The sequence below is a fragment of the Chroicocephalus ridibundus genome, chromosome 10 (assembly GCF_963924245.1).
Source record: "Chroicocephalus ridibundus chromosome 10, bChrRid1.1, whole genome shotgun sequence".
Taxonomy (NCBI): domain Eukaryota; kingdom Metazoa; phylum Chordata; class Aves; order Charadriiformes; family Laridae; genus Chroicocephalus; species Chroicocephalus ridibundus.
The window spans coordinates 8,329,772-8,346,691 of record NC_086293.1 but is presented as its reverse complement, the minus strand read 5'-3'; the positions used below and the strand labels follow the sequence as shown (position 1 = coordinate 8,346,691).

General features: G+C 44.6%; 1 protein-coding gene across 1 annotated transcript in view; it reads right to left on the bottom strand.

Moving 5' to 3' along the window:
• Window positions 1–16,920, bottom strand: part of DNAH1 (dynein axonemal heavy chain 1) — an 83,460-nt gene that overhangs the window by 48,634 nt on the left and 17,906 nt on the right. Inside the window, exons 12-24 of the mRNA XM_063348172.1 lie at window positions 15,770–15,927; window positions 14,723–14,934; window positions 13,188–13,486; window positions 12,017–12,167; window positions 11,243–11,436; window positions 9,675–9,900; window positions 8,914–9,033; window positions 8,042–8,124; window positions 6,474–6,615; window positions 5,228–5,383; window positions 4,041–4,239; window positions 1,929–2,182; window positions 805–1,017 (exon numbers count right to left, since the gene is read on the bottom strand). Of these exons, the coding sequence (XP_063204242.1) occupies window positions 805–1,017; window positions 1,929–2,182; window positions 4,041–4,239; window positions 5,228–5,383; window positions 6,474–6,615; window positions 8,042–8,124; window positions 8,914–9,033; window positions 9,675–9,900; window positions 11,243–11,436; window positions 12,017–12,167; window positions 13,188–13,486; window positions 14,723–14,934; window positions 15,770–15,927 (2,407 nt within the window). The remainder of the gene's footprint in view (window positions 1–804; window positions 1,018–1,928; window positions 2,183–4,040; window positions 4,240–5,227; window positions 5,384–6,473; window positions 6,616–8,041; window positions 8,125–8,913; window positions 9,034–9,674; window positions 9,901–11,242; window positions 11,437–12,016; window positions 12,168–13,187; window positions 13,487–14,722; window positions 14,935–15,769; window positions 15,928–16,920) is intronic.

Below are 16,920 nucleotides of genomic sequence, written 5' to 3'. Positions count from 1 at the left end.
CAATCAAAAGAAAGACAGGGTGAAAACATGGACAACATCACAGCCAAAACCACACAGTAAATAACTAAATTTCCCCATGTCACCTACTGCCTTAGGGCTTAGATTAGCATTTCTGTATCCTCATAAGACAAGGCTGGCACTCTGACAGCCCGTGGGCCAAGCACACCCAGACAGTAAGCACCAATAAACAGAATAAGGCAGTCATGAGTAACAGGTAACAATGCTGCCATGCATCAAACACCAGCATTTAGATGGAGTTCTCCAGCTAGGTACTTGTATTGGAATTTTTCTCCTGCAGCAAAATGCTATTTTACTGGCTGAGTCCTGCTGGGTGCTAAGCATGCAGGCTCTGGTCTGATGAAGAAGTGCTGGCACAGTCTGCCAGGTCCTGCTTTAAACAGCAGTCTTCCACGTGCTTTCCTACACGGAGATGTGAATGATTAGCAACGATTTCACAGGGCCTGTAAGAATCTGTAAAGTTCACTTAGTGTAATATGAATAGAGACACCAATAGGACTATTCACAATGATGGGAGAATCCTGGCCCCACCAAGAAGTGTTGCAATAGGCAGCAAAAGAGCTGGAATTTCATCATTGCTGCTTGCAGAATAAGGCTTTGAGCTTATCCCCTCTTTTACTAGAGTCAGAGGCTTTGACAGGCCCTCTTCCTCTCTAAAGACTGATATTCTCTTGATAGTTGCCCTCCCAGTTTCCTAGCTGCAAATGCACAGTGTCCATGTTCAAGCATGGCAGCCCAGCCCAGCTGCCTGACTTCATCCCATGTGTGCAGGTAAGAAACCAATACCTGTGTCATCTTCAGCTTATTTTCCCATGTGTTCATCCTTTCCTCAAAGGGTTTCTTAAACGGTGAGAAGGACATGCTCTGAATCATGACAATGTGTTCATCTAGGAGCTGAGAAACTTCATCGGTGTTTTTCAGAATAAAGGTATCTGTGTCTTTGTAAAGCATCACGGTAAATAAAACAGAGTTCCAGTCACTCTCCATCTTGTTGAGAGCCTGGAACAGAGGGACAAGCAATTTAATTTTCAGACACGACCTGTGCAATGGTTATGCCAGCTTCCACAACTCTCTTAACACCCCTCTCTAGCAAGTGACAGATTTTTTTCTCTTGGATTGCACTGGCAAGTGCAGCCGTGTACTTAATGCACGAGACACTCGGCAACAGCACAGTTCCTCTGCATTGCCCAGAGACTCAGCACCTCAATGCTGTCCTGAAAGGAACACCGTGAAGGGAAAAAGGGGCAATTTCATCTCCAGGCCCATTTACGCGACTAGATGCACAGAGGCTGCCAGCAAAGTGCCTATTAATGATTATTGTTAACAATGGCTTTGTGAAAGGCATAGCTATCCATTGGGAACTCGCGTAAGATTTCAGAGAACAAAAGCTCCCAGAAGGTAATGACTTTCAGTCAAGATCATCTTAGGTCAAATCCAAACTGGTGAACCGAAGCTGAAAACACTATCTAACCTATAAATCTCCAGAGCCAGCAAGTCTTCTCTGTATGTTTACTGTGGTAAAGGATTTGCCACCTCCATTTCCGGTCACGGCTAATCTCCCTGACATACTGTTTGAATGGCAGAATGCAGCCAATCTATTTATTTTAACTTAAACAGTTACTAATGCCACAGCGAGGTGTGAGACCCAACCAGTGGATCAGCATAACCATCAGGCAGCGCTGTTATGCTACAACTGTAAATTCTACACCAGGTGAAATGACTTCTTCTAGTGTGCGAACTCAGTTGCGTGGCCATTGCTCCGCTCTCTAAGGGCAGCAGCCTTTTTACTTGTGCTGCAGAATGTGTCTAACACTCTGGGACAACAGGAACATCACCCAAGGCAACGACTGCCTGCTCAACAGAAAGATACTTGAGAAGCAACCAAAGACACAGCGAGTCTCTCTCCTTACGTTCTCAATGGCGTATTCCTTGCCAGCTATCTCAGCTACTTTAGTAATGCTCTCGATATGGTCCAGCAGGTTCATGTCCAAGCAGCGACCAACTGACAGATTGGGTTCTAACTTGATATTGATGTGAATATCTTCCGATAGCATCTCCCAGTGCCGGTTTCTCATACCAGGATTGTGCAGCCCTTGAATTAAGGGGACGTATAGTCTGAAGTCTTCAATCTTGCCTCGAAACTCCATTGCCACATCCTGGCAGGCTTTCAGGGAGAAAAACAGAAGAACATCAGCAACAACAGCGCGTGAGGAAGTTGCCGCCTTACGGAACTTCCTAGAAGTCATCTAAAGCCTGATGTGCTTGTAGACACATGGTATGGGATAGGTAAGCAGCAGGAGAGAGCACTGGAAAATGCAGGTTGAAGTAATGACACGAAGACTCTCTCTATGATGCTACTAAGCAAGAATTCAAGCCCATTCTCAGAAGCAGAGCTGCCTATTAGCCAAAAGTCTGTTACAGGCAAGCCTATGCTAAGCAGAAGACTGCCTTAGCCTACAGCTCACCAGAAGACGAGAAACAAATAAATTTAATTCCTCAATACGGACTGAAGCACGATGAAGCCCCATCTGCCAACAGATATTTTAGAAGATCCATTCATTGTTCCAAGATCTTCACTTCCTTAATAAGATTGGATTGTGAGTTATCTCACACCCCAGCTCAGGCCATCCTAAATAGAAGATGGACACTATACATAAGAGCTAGAAGCAGGCCAGGATCACAGCCAGCTATGGGAATGGAAGGCATGCAGGAGAGGCCCTGACGGCCTAGGGCCACACTAGAGTCAAAAGTACTTTTGCCTCATAGGAAGGACAAAATCAAGGAAAGGGCTTTGCTCTCTGGGGACATCCTGGAAGCCCACGGCTCTCCACTGTCCACATCCTGTCTTTTTTCAGCTTGTGCTATTGTGAGTAAAGGAATAGACAGGCAAAGAACGTGGGACTTCTTCGTTTCCAAAATCTGGCTACAGCGTGTGTCTCCTTTTATTGCACCCTGTGTGGTCGCTCTCACAGCGAGAATGTGACCACCTCACACTCCCTGCTGGGTGGTATGCAAAGACAAGGCAGGCTCAAAGACGACGGATATATTTTACCAGGTGCCAGTGAATATTGCAATGAATATGAGCAGGTATTCTTAGTATTTCTGTTTACCATAATGATTCATAGTTACTCACGCATCCACTCATCACCTCCTCCATTGGGGCTGATTCATGGCATTGTTTAAGTGCGAGTTCAAGTTAAAAAGGATGAATCAAAAATCTCCCACTGCAAAATATATTTCAATCTAAGCCATCTGGCAGGAGATTTTAGAATTAGCTCTCAAGAATGACCAATGCATCTCTGAGAATCATGGAATGGGAAGTTAAGTTACGACTGAAGTCTCAATTCCAGCTTTACTAGGAGCTATGATTAAAAGACCTTCATGTGAATTGCAAGGGCTGGATGCGATCATCTAAACTTCACACACATTCAGGCAGGAGGGAAAACTGTTATTACATTCCACAGAAAATGTTCAGATATTGCAATTTCATTTTTTTTTCATAACAAATCAAGATCTCTTCTGGCTTTCCATTAAATTCATTGGCCAATAGAGAAAATAAGATCAGCCAAGAAAACAGCACCTGGAAGATCCAGATTCAATTTTCTTTACCGCCTGACTTGTGTAAGGGCTTAAACCCGCATGTCTAGCCACTGGGCTATGTAGTAATTCTCTATGACTAGTCTGGATTATTTTACTTTGTATAAATGAGTAAATCCTAACTGCAATATAAGAGGTTGGCTTTTATCTTAGTACTGTCTTGGGAATTAGGTATACAAGGGATTTGTAGCCTGCTTGTTTCCACGCCGAACTGGTACTTCAAGCAGCAAACTAGCATCTAGATGTGAATCATCATAGTTCCAGAAAAAAAGAAAATAACTTTGCTAGCATTTTCTCAGCTGGGTCTAATACACACAACACATCCATGTGACATCCTGACAATCTCTGTTCAGAGCACTCTGTGACATGTCTCACATCAAAATGCTGATATGCACCAACTTCCTTTCCCCAGACTGCTTATCTACCTGGTGAATCCTTGAACTGCTTCACGCATCTCTGCATTGTCTTAAAAGAGTCATTGACATTCTTTTCTAGTTGCTCAGCCTGAATTTCCATGAGAGGATCATTCATCCAGCTCTCATACCACTGCATCCAATCTGACACCGTAGTCCAGAGATCACAGTATGGCTGGAAGTCCTTAACCATCCTGGATAGCTTACTGTACTTTGGAAAGAGAGAAAAAACACGCATAAGCAACAAGCGTATTCTCTTCTATGCAACAGTTTGCATATCAAAAGGCCAAAAAAGGCACAATTCTTTTTTGAATCACAAGCAAGCAATCAGAAAACATGTACTTCAAGAGGACGTGTCAGGCTATCTTCTGGGACCACAATACAGATTCCAAGGGAGAACAACTGGCAGAGCTGGGCTTCACACATTCAGGCCAAAATGCATGCAGTGGAGCTGTGTCCGCACCGTGTATCTGGCATGGAAAGCACTCTCTCCACTTGCCTCTACAAATGCTCTGGCTGCAGAACGAGGAGATTTTGATGGGCAGTCCACAGGCAATCAGTGCAAGCACACACTGGACATCATAGCAAAACTTGTCTCCTTACAGTGAAGTAACCATAGACTGAGAGACAGGAAAGGATCACGTGAACTCCACTTCTACTCTGCAGCCAGACTAGGCTAGACGTGGATGACAATGATTCATTGGCAGCTGAACAGCTACAGGCAAAATGAATGTTTGCAACTATATAAACTGTTGCCTCAGGAGAACATGCTCCGCTCCCAGCCCAGCCAGCTGTCTGCACACCGCTGTGCAACCACTCTCATTCACATCTATATAACTGCACTAACAGCCTTACAGAAATCGATGCATCTGAACTGCTGCTTCAAGACCTTCCCCATCAAATTCCTCCTCATTAACATCACTGAGATCTGAGTGTGGGCACCCCGAGTCTCTCAAAGAAGTGGCAATATCAAGCCCCATGAACAGCCTTCCGCATTCACCTAGGATCCACTCTTCTGCGGCACAGTGGAGTGACAGAGCAGTGTGGGCGCTCTACAGGACCACAGAGCAGTTCATCAGATAAACGAAAAGAGCACGAAGGATTCCTTCCTGAGGAACTGTGTCTCATTATTCGCTCTAGCACCACCTAGAAGTCCCAACAAAGACTAGGGTCCTGTAGGTACAGGACCTGACACTTACATTAGTAACTTTCATCCCAAAGATTCTTTCCCTGTTGTTGTAGAGAATTGCCAAATTCTGAAGCTCCTTCAGCTGCTTCCTGACTTCCCTTGCTTTGTCAGCCAACTCGTGAGCTTGGTTAACGTCTACCTGGACAGAAAATCCACATACAGTCAGCTGGAAGAGAAAAGGCAGGCATGAGGTGTGGCTCTGAAACCAATCTCTGGAGACCTCAGCTTCCTAGCGTGCTCTTTGTTGCATTCAAAGGCAAGATTTTTATGCTCACCATCTCACACACACCCCCAGTCCAATTCCACTTCTGTTTAGACCACAGTGGAAGTGGTGAGGAGAAGCAATAACCACCCGCCAGGTGTTAGAAAGTGCAAGTGTGATGACCACCTGCTTTTCATCTTTGTGACAATAGTTAATCCCTGAGGAGTAGAAGGAGGGAGTCTGCACCCAAATTTCTTGTTACTGAATTTATACTGTCATTAGTTACAGAATCAGTAAAATGAAAATGACAGCTCTACTAGGTCATTCAGTTTGTTTCCAAGAATTGTTTAACAACACATGTCCAGAACTTATCAGAGGATAACATTTCTGGTTTATTTTGGTGGTTCTGTTTTGTTTGTTTGTTTGTTTGCGTTTTTTTTGGTTCATTTTTTAACCCAGTGTTAGGGTACTACCATTTTGGGAGGCTATTTCCAAGATAATGTAGGTCACTGATTACTGTCTTTCCAAGATGGCATTTTTTTTCTGTATTTAAGAGCTTCTGGTAAAAAATAAAATTCAAACTATTTCAGCAGAAACCAGAGATATCTCAGCCCCAAAACTCTGCTATTGTTTCAGGGTCTTTCACACGAGATGAGTTCCCTGACTGAATGCTGTGTTTTCTCCCTTGATGGCAGCGCATCATAGGAGATGCTGCGCAGGGAACTGAGCACACAAGAAAGAAAATGAAGGTGCCTGAGCACCCCTTGGTGTTGCCCAAGCACCAAGAATCGGAATATCGTATCTTGATGAACACCTTCCCAGTGAAAAATCAGTATTTCTGCAGAGTATTGTCTTTCACACGAAAATGAAACTCTTAAGTCCAACTTCCAATAAAAAAAAATGAGGGCACAGATTGTTGACAATTTTTGGCCCAAGAATACTTTGAGCTAAAACCTCATCTGACTAAAATCTCATCTGAAATTTTTCTACCTGGCTGAGCACAAGAGCTTCAAGGCCCCCTTCTCTGGACAGTTTATTGTTAGTGGCTTAATACCTCCATCTCTTCCAGTTTGTCTTGAAAGCCATTCTGATCCATGAGCTGGATTTTGCGAAATTTGTCTTCATCCTCCAGGTGCTGGAGCCGAATGGACTCAGCTTGCATAGTTATTTTCAGTGGCCAGTAACTTGCAGTCCACCTGCACTCACATGATATAACAAACAGACAAGAAAAAATAAAAAAAAAAAGAAAAAAAAGAAAAGAAGAGAGAATGAAGCTTTTTGAGCATATGTTTGAAATGCTGAAAATAACAGAATGAGAAAGCCAACTCCCACCAAACAAGGAAGCTTTACAACAACAGAAACACATGTGGTTTCAACAAAACATTTTTTTTCAGCTTTTCTTGTTGATATGCAGTTCTTGTGACTAGGCTATTCAAATGGAGAGGGCTGGGGAGAAGTGGAGGGCCTTTTTAAAAGGAACAAATCCAGTATGTTGCTGAAAAGCTAGGAGACAGCAAAATAACAGTTGGCATCCAGAGGGAATGTCTGTCTTTCAATGTATTCACAAGGAACTGAAAAAAATGGGGTCAGAGTCTTGGCTTGTGGCTTTTCAGGGCTACTGAAAAAGCCAGTCTCCTGTTAAGCAGGGCAGTGTGGGGCCTGGGTAACCCAGATACAGCGAAGCCCTGGATAGTGAGGCTTCTGAGAGCGCCCTGGGGAACGCACTGCAGATATAGGAAAGGCTGCACAAAGTGGCTGCTCATGCCAAGGCGGGTTTCTTGGTTCTTGCTCAGCCGTAGCCCACCCACTACTCCATCTGGACTTGTTAGCTTGTGTGCAACACCAGATGCAAGCGTTGCAGCGTCATGCTTGAGGTGACACCCCTCCCAGTGCCTGGGGATGGAGCAAAGTCCTACAAGTTCTGCATGTGCCAGGTTTGCCCAGTGACCACACAGCTGCATCTGTGCTAAGCTGTCCTAGAGCTGAGCTTCTGTGGGTTTTTGCACTGTGCATCGCATGTTTCTAGTTTCAGGAACCTCTCTGCAGAGACTCACTCAGGTTGCAGACACACTGGACCAAGTCATATGAGAGGTGCTTACAGGGCTGAGCTGACTTTAGAAGCTGTGCATAGCTGTGTTTGTGAGCTGACTCTGCTACGGGGGCATAGTCAGGCCCCAGTGTGAATAACATAGCCAAGGATAAAATCAAGAGGAGACTGCATAGAAAAGAAATGCAGTAACAATAATACAGCGTTCATGTTCCTTCCTAGTCCTAAGCAAACCCTGGTAGTGTTCCTACCTTGGAAGTGTTCATTCAGTTTCAGACACAGACTAAACTGGGTACTTAGAGACCTTGCAAATGTCTCCAAAAAACCAAGAGAAAAGAGCTTTAATAAGTTAAGCAGGTTAATAGCTACCAGTTTGCCTTGCCCCAGGCTAGAAGGCAGCACGAACCCACTCTTCTCTATAAGCTTCATCTCAAGAATTCAGTGCTCATATAGCCTGAGAGGTACTTAAAAGTTCTGCTGGAGCCCCTGATAGACACATAGCCCACGAAGCACTGAGAGTGGTAATTGCTGCAAAGTGTCACACTTTGACAGTGGGAGAAATGCCTTGTGCTCACATGTCATTGAAATCTTCTTCGGTAAGATTGTAAAGGAATTCCTCCATGACCTTGTAATCTTCTGTGACTTCACGAATCAGCTCCTGCACAGGGTGAGAGAAAGAGATAAAAAATAGACACCTTCAGACCACACTGATTCCAACTCCCTGGTGTATACCTCATTTTCATGAGGTGCCTTTGAAGGGTGTTAGTCATACAAGCCAAATGTGATGTAGGCTGCTCCTCTGCTGCGTGAACAGTGGGAATGGATTTACAACCCCTTGTTCTGCGAATGATCACGCCATCATCACCCTCTGTTCTATATGAATGAAAAGAAGTGTGACCTAGCGGATCAAGTGCCGGACAGAAATTGAGTGTTTTGGGTTATCCTCCAAGCTCTTTCCTTGGCACGGACAAGTCAGTTTACAGCTTGATGCCTTTGTTCCCCATTTGTTCACTGGAAGACAACCTACACTTCAAATAACTTTGAAATAACTCAGCACTAGAATGTACTATTAGAAGAAATACATTAACAGCAATACGAGCATTTGATAGCAGAAATATTTTCTTGAAAACAACATTCATTTTTAGAAGACAGGTATTCAGTACACAAATACGGAATGGATCATGAAGGTAGCAAAAAGCATACATAAGTCCTTCAGCAAGATTCTTAACTGCCATTTTGTTTTGCATAGATATTTAAATTCATGATATGTATATTTAAAAATCTTAGGAATTACAAAAATAGAAAGCCAAGAATCTTATGGCCTTGCATACATAGATATCCAGGCAAAAAAAATTGGAGTTCTGCTTCTGAGACACCACACATGGCATCGACACACTTCCTCCTCACTTCCCTTGGTGCTCCCTGTCCATAGGGGAGCACATCCTACCTCCTGCACAGCCAGCTGCTCAGGGACTCCCTTCATCCACTCCCGCAGCTCAGCCAGCTCCTCAATACTGTTTGGTTTCTGATGCATTTTGCAGCTGACAGCTTTATATGCATCACAGATCTGCAGGGGGACACAGCAGAGGGAAGACCATCAAAAAGTCATTAATTGCTAACGTGCAAACTGGAAAACCTGCCGTGATCCACCCACTTCCTATTCTGAAGGTGGTCTAAAGTGATGAGTACACAGTCCTGTTCCATCTTTTTCTTTCCACAGTCTTTCTCCATCCATCTCATTTGAGCTCAAATGGAATGAGACTGCCAAAAAAAGAGGAAGAGGAACTACAGGTATGTGGTTGAAATGATGACAGTAACAGATTTAGACAACTCTCTGGCAGATGCAATTGTCTATATTCCAGTTATCCTCAGAGCAAGCAGAAGGACCTTCCACTTGTCTAGTAAGCAGATCTTTTCCATCCACCAACAGATTTTTATAAGATGGTAAGGTCTTGAAGACTTTCATCTCAAGAGACATAGCTTTCAGGCACATAATTTATTAAGTATATTTAATACTTGATTTGGTTGAGTCTGCCTATCTCCCTTCTACTCAGTTTTTAAACTAATCACTCCAATGCAATCTTTAAAAGGTCCTCATTAACGTGGCTTCAATTGCTGTCTTTTGGTCATTTCACAAACACAGCAACTTCAAAAGCAGAAGGACTACAGAAGACACTGACAGATAATCTGTTGAACCAGGTAACTTACATCCTCCACCTGCAAATGGAGGTTTTCAGCCAGTATGTCCAACATGGAAGTGGCAAGCGCTTTGTATTTTTCAGACAGATTTTGCTTAACAACTTCTACGCTGACATGGAAGGGACCAATGACAATAGAACTAGGTACAGTGTTCTCCAGGTTCTCCTTTTCAGACAAGTGCATGTTTACTATACTCATCACCTCCTGGGCAGGTGGACATTGCTCTTTGTAATCTCTGTAAATAAAAACACCAAGAAAAAAAGATAATGTAGACCTTAAGATCATTTGAACATCCAAGCTGTTTGTAGGATGTCCAGACGTGTCTTCCCAAAGAATCAAGACATGAAATTAATAATGAGTATGTTTACTGTTTTTAAAACATGCATCTATTTAAACGTATACAACTTTTCACAAGCACAGACTGAGAGGCTTTCTAGATCTTACAACCAAAGATACGCCTACATAGGAAGCAAGGAGTGTTTGTATCACAGTCAAGTACATGTGTGCTAGCTTTAACTAAGCATGGGAAGCTACAGTAGCAAAGACATCCCATCTAAAGTTAATCTATTTGGGTGACCAACCTGCATTGAAGGCTCTGCTTCAGTGTCTTCACTGCTACGGTTACCAACACCAAGCAGAGGAAGCCAGGCTGCCTGTGCCTACCTGCACTGCAGCTACACCCACGAAGCGCTGTAGACAGGCCCCCCGTTTCAGAAGATGTGTATACAAGAAGACATGTAACTGTTACGTAGCTGAGGAACATTACTGGGGAGCAATGGAAGGGAGAGACTCAAATCTACAACAGGTTTTAGAGCACAATAGGTGTGGAGTGGAATAAGAGCACAAAATATTTCAGCTGCAGAAAAGGAGTAGAAGAAAGAGATGAAAGAGGTAATAAGGCAAGAGGAGAGGGAGAGACAAAATGAAAGCACTGGTATAAACAGTGCAAGATCAAGTGGCACCTTGGGGGAGGGCAGGCACTTCAGTGCATTCTGGGAAGAGACAGGAATTTGTCAGATGGGATTTGTAAATTGGTTAAGCTGGAGTAACAAAAGAGAAAAAGGGCTTCAGTCCCACTGGTTGGAGAAAATGTGAAGCCTAAAAAGAAGAGCATTAAAGTAACAGAGGCTAAAGGACAGCATAGGTGCAAAGAGTTTTGGCAGTGAAAACAATGCATCTGAAACAAAAGAAAACATTACTTTCTACAGAATGTTATCAGCCTGAACAGATGCTATTTGAAGGAGGTCAGAGTCAAGTATGCTAACTGGATTTTCAAACAGGATGAGTCATTTTTAGGGCCATTAATATCTCCAATTACACTTACAAACACGACAGGAATGTGACTGCTGTCAGAGGCAGGAAGAAATTCTCACTGCCACCACCAATGTCCTCTAAAAGCATGGACCATTGCCCATGGCTGAAGGCTGCCTCTGATGGATGCCTGGTCTCACAACTGGGGCACGACACACACATTCATGGTCTCAGAACAGGTCCTGCATTCTCACGCACATCCACACAACACCTTCGGCAAAGGCTTGCCATTTGGGTTAGAGGTGGCTTTGTCAGAAGCCACTTACCTTAGGAAGTACTGGATGTCATTGTTATTTAGCTCTAAGAACTTCTCATATCTCTTGGCGTAGGCTTGGAGAGGGATCAGTGCCTTTTGAATGGCAGACTGCATAGCCTCACGTAGTTCTTCCACTTCTGGCTCGTGCAAGCCCACTGAGTCCAGCAAGAGCGTGTCTGTGATAAGTATGTTTTCCAAAACATACTGGAAGAGGAAGGAGAGAGGTCTTTCAGGACTAGCAGAGCTAACCATGCCTCCTCAGGAGAGGGGTGAGACAATCACTAGTGGAATCTTTGGGAAGTCATGGAGTCCATCCTTCTACATTGTGTCAGGAACTGTTTTATCAATTTTACGTCGCCCCACCCCCCCGCCAGAGAAGGAGGATCTAGGGAGAGAGGTCTTTGACAGTAACAGGCGGAAGGATGCATATTTAGAAGAGATCTGCAACAGAGTGACAGCACTGGAAAAGGTGCCACTTCCTTTATGAGTCTGCTGTTACCAGCTGCCATGCATTTAAGGCAACCAGGCTTCTTAGGACGTCTCCACAGAACATGCAGCACCAAAGCAGAGATAGCAACCATGTGAAATAGCTACAGCGTTGGGGCGCTTGAAGAAATCCTGTCAGAGTAGAACTGTATCAGCACAGTGCTGTGCCTAAATTAATTTAACTGGATTCCCAACTACCTGTTTCTGCAACTCTCCCGCTCAGTACAGGCTCTATGCCAAGAGCAATGCACTGAGGAGACTTGCACAGCTTTATCGCTGTTGATACAGAAGAGTTCACCTTCTCCAGCTGTGGGACAGTATGAGTCACCAGGATTCCCTCCTCGAACAGAGAAATGAGGGACTTCTCAAAGCTCTCCACAGGGGGGCTGAAGTGAACGCCACTGCTGTCTAGCACAAGGTCTGTTACAAAGAGTGGACTCCTTTGAGGCCTGCAGTGGGAAGAGACAAGGAAGAACGGGGATGCTTTTTGAGACAATGGCACACAATTATATTGCTCTGGTGCTGATACTAAAATGCCTACTGGACAGGAAAGGAAAGCAGAGGAGAGGAGGACTGTCCCATACAGATGAAGATATGAAACACTGAGTTCTGAATTTACCACTAACGACATAAAGACATTGAGAACTCTTGTCTATCAAAGGCGAAGGAAGTGTGAATCATGACACATCAGGATCCCCAAAAATCGTAACCCGATGTTGAGAACTGGAGCTGCTTTACGGAAAAATTGTAGATGCTCTTCAAACCAGGCATTCAGCATCTCCAATATACTCTTAAAATGCATTTTCCAGAAGTTATATTCAACATCTCCCAATCTTGCACGTTACCAGCATGGCTCAGGATCAGCTGAAATCAGTGTTAAGACTTCCACTGATTTCAAGGTAAAAGGCCTCATGTGAGTGGCATTTTTTTTTTTTATTCTTTTCCTGTTTTCAATTTCTAAACCTTCCTTTTTGAATACCATGAAGGACAAATCCTTAAATCAATACACAATGGAAGAAAATTCTAGGCACTGTGACAACCTGAATTTTGTATTCTTTAGAGATCCCAGGCCAGATCCTACTCCTGAGGCTTAATCCAAGAATGGAATTTAACCAGCCTTGCCTCCTGATATTCTTCTTCCTGGCCTCCAGAAAAAAAAGCTAGTAATAATTATTTGCTCCCCTGAGAATGCTGGAAGTAGCTAATCTTTAGAACAGCACGTCAAAGTAGCAGACCTTGTTTCTGATGGGCTGCCTCATATCACTAACAGCAACTCGAAATCTGTACTAACAGAGCAGCCAGCTCAGTGTCATTCTTCCATACTCAAGCAAACGTGGCAGGTGGAGAACTGGGGAAACAGCCCAGCCTAAAGTTGCAGTGCAAAGCTTGCTTGCAAAAAGCAGTTAGATAGGCAATGGCACTACACTTATCTGCTCTTTCCACCCTTTTTTCCCCTCTCCCTTCCTTACCTGTAGGGACTATTGATGAGGTCATCTCCCCATTCCATGTCCTGTGAGCAATTCAGGATACCATGGCAAGCATCCAGCAAAAGCTGGGTGAAGCTGATCAGTGAGTTCTGGACCAGATACCGCAGAGAGTCCTGGAGCATGAATTTGATGCGCGTCATCAGCTTATGCAGTTTGGACATCTGGTAGACATCCCAGCGGCTCTGTTCCAGGTTGTACCAGTCTTTGCCTGCATGTCTCAGGTTGCTCTTTACTGCAGTCTTTAGAGTATGGATCCAAGTATCCTTGAGAAACATTTGAACCTAGGGCAAAAAGAAAAAGCAAACTGTGTAGTCCTCCAAGGGCTGATAGGAAGGCAGTACGGCGAGGTTAGCTGTTAGCTGGGCCTGCTGGACCTCTCTCTGCTGTGAAAGGCAACTGTTCTCTCAGAGCTGCGGCAGCTAAACAGTACCTCTCAAATCCATGCACACACACACGTGGCATCTGAACCTGGCCATACATCTCCTTCACTGAGAAAACACCTACAAAAAGAAAGCCTGGTATTAAAAAGCAGGAGCGCTCTATTCTTTCTTTTTATACACAGTGTTTCCTTTTTGTTCTCTTTTCTATAGAGCACTATCCCTGGAGCTGCCTGTGTCAGGGTCCCTCATAAAGTTGTGTCGACAGTACGATGAGCGAGTAAAGGACAGAATGTTATCTTCTCTTGACAAGTGAGAAGAAAGAGGGGAAGAAGCCAAGGGCAGCGGCAGTCTGCAGTGTTTTAATTTATTAAAATACCACCAAGTGTCACTTTTGCTCCACAGGCAGCTGCTGTTTGTGCGTAATAAAACAACCTCAGTCACTGAGTGGATGACAGCACTGCCTAGCTGAAGCAGCATGGGACCGGGAAGGACCAGCACATGCCCTCTGCCACTGATTTACTGTGTAACCCTCTGCAAGCTACCCCATGTGGCCACATTCCAGGGTGCAATGTGCTGCCCTCACTTAGAGGGCAAGAAGATCTTCTGGCGAGAGTTACCACAGAGTTGCAAATTTTTGTCCTAGTCTGTCTGCTGGCATTGCAAGCAGAGTAATTTAATTAAGTACATAAAGAACATAGAGCATAGAAAAGCATTACCCCCATGAGCGCTTCAGGAGGAATCAAAGCTCTTGTGCCTTGCAGCTGGAGGGATGAGGAAATAAAAGCAAAAAAATTGGAAACTTTTGAATGCCAACCAGGATTGTTAATCTGCATGGAGACCAGGAGGAGAAAAGAGGGGCTGTAGCCCTATGTGGCCACTTGTTCAACACATGACTAAGAGCACGGTCAGCATTGGCTGATGCTAACTAGGGGACTATGGGTCTTTCAGCCCATTCTCCCCACATCCCAATAAATTTGACATGCACATGCACATTCCTCCCTGTCACACCCACAATGTCTCCTTTGAAAGCTCATCCATTTCCAAGGAATAGATCTTCAGCTGCTGCATCTGTCTAATACACGCAGAGAGCCCTGCTGGCTGCTCCATGTCTTGGCCCCCCATGCTTCCTCCACTCACCTGAGTGAAGGTCTGGGTCTGGATCTGTTCAAACTCCTCCAAGCAGACATGGTTGGCTAAAGTTGAATTAAACAGAGACATGGCGGCTGCCTTGTTGCACTCATCTTGCACCTGTGTAAGGAGAAGGATGACTTCTGGCCTGGTCAGGAGTGAGACAGAGTTGAAATATGCTTGTCGCTCATCAAACGGATAGTCTGGGATACAGATGAGCCCTGGCACGAAAAAAAAAGAACATGTTATTGCCTGCAACAGCCATTACAACCTCTGTTTTAGAGGAAGAGTACAGCTCTCTTTGGGACAGTGCTTGTGAAAAGGACTCTCCTCTGATGCACAGGGTGTACCATGTAGCAGTTTCAGTAGATGGCTGGATGAGAGTCTCTGTTTCGCAGCAGACTTTCTGCAGCCTCCCATTACAGGGTGAGGGACTGTCTTGGTGCCTGACCTTCCTGAGGCTTTGGCTCACGAAATTCCCATGAGAAAGAACATGGGACTTGACGAATCTTCCCACTGAAGCTTCAAGGCACAACTGAGACATCTCATCTGTGAGCAACCACTTGTGAACCACTTCAAGGCATTCCAACAGAAGATCTAAGTCCACAAAATACACACATACACCCCTCCACCCCTTTTTACCGTGGTCGTTTTCCTCCAGTTCATAACAGTAAAAGAGCCTGAGCCCTCTTTCGCACCTGAGGTACGCCACAGCTGAGCACAGCAAGTGGAAGGTGACCAGCCCCAGCACAGTGGCAAATGGAAGGCAGTTAAGCTAATTACACTGCCATGCATTTGGTGCCATTAAGGGAACACTTGCAGAGTTGCTGCTGCTTAGCTGATGGATGGTGATATGTAATACTGACGTAACATGAACATGCAAATATACCATAAAAAAGAGCAGATAAACTCAAAAGTCTCATACGATCTCCTGCTCCTGCCCCTTATGAGCCCTAATCATTAACATGAACCTGAGAGTTTGTACAACAGAGCATGAATCCTACCAAAGACAAGAGGTCCTATAACCAATTTAAAGTGCTTCACTGTGTCCCATACCTTTCTCTGGTACTTTCTTCTCCTCTTTGTCTGGCAGAGTGACATAAGAAAACATCTGAGGTTTGGAAGTGATGACTCTGTCAAAGCTGAGCCTGTTCATGGTGTGTTCATAGTCTAATCTCACTTCTTTCTCCAGGCAGCACATATAGTCTAACACCCTGTTACAAGACATGGAAACAATGACAATCCACAGTGTTCAAGCAGCATTATGTCTGTAGCTTTACTGCAAAACCCACCTTTTACTCCCTGCCTCCTGGATTTGCTAACCCAGAAGCTCACCTACTACTGAACGCATCAGGAGCGCTGTGCAGACAGTGAAGCAGCCAGCAAAGCTCTCAACTGGACATTTAACGACAGAGGCAAGTGGGGACCTGGGACTAGGACTGCAGCCTTCCCAAGTGTCTTTTCAGATCAAAGCAAAATCTCCAGTGGGGGCGTGCAGGGGGAGAACCGCTACAGAAGCGACAGAAAAACCCCCACAAACTGAAGAAGCTAGATGGTAGTTCTGGAAAAGTTGAGCTACCTGAGCTGTCGTCCCAACTGACAAGAGCTGAGCACACCTTAAAATCAGACTCCTCAGCCAAAACATGTGTATAAGTGCTGAAACCCTTTTCTATTTGCCCTAGGAAAGCATCATCTTTCCCCTCAAGCAGGCAGAGTACTTTTCTTTATCCCTGTATTTCTGCTCACAAACAGAGACTAATTACTCACTACTCTCTAGTTTAGGCTGGCAGACCATGCAGCCCTTCACACCTTCTTGTCTGTGAGCAGGGCAATCAGTCATGGCTGATTCCCAGTGACACCACCAATGGCTCATGATTCATCAGCCCAGGGACTCTTAAAGCATCTTCCTGATATGAACTGCATCTCAAAGAGACACTCGATTATATCCAGCTGATCTCCTCTTCTGTTTGCTTCACCCTGTGCAGATCTTCTTTTGATTTGTTTTAGCAGCTCTTAATAGGTAAAAGAGTCACCAGCAGACAACATCCAACTCTGGAGACAGCTGGTGGTCTGCAGATCAATTCAGGAATGACTGATCTGTTCCCTGAAAGCACAGGGAGACAGCAAGGTCAACCATGCCACTTCTGTCTAAACGTCTTGCTTTTGAAGGCCATTCAAGTGCATGTGTAAGCATGGCTCAGTGGATC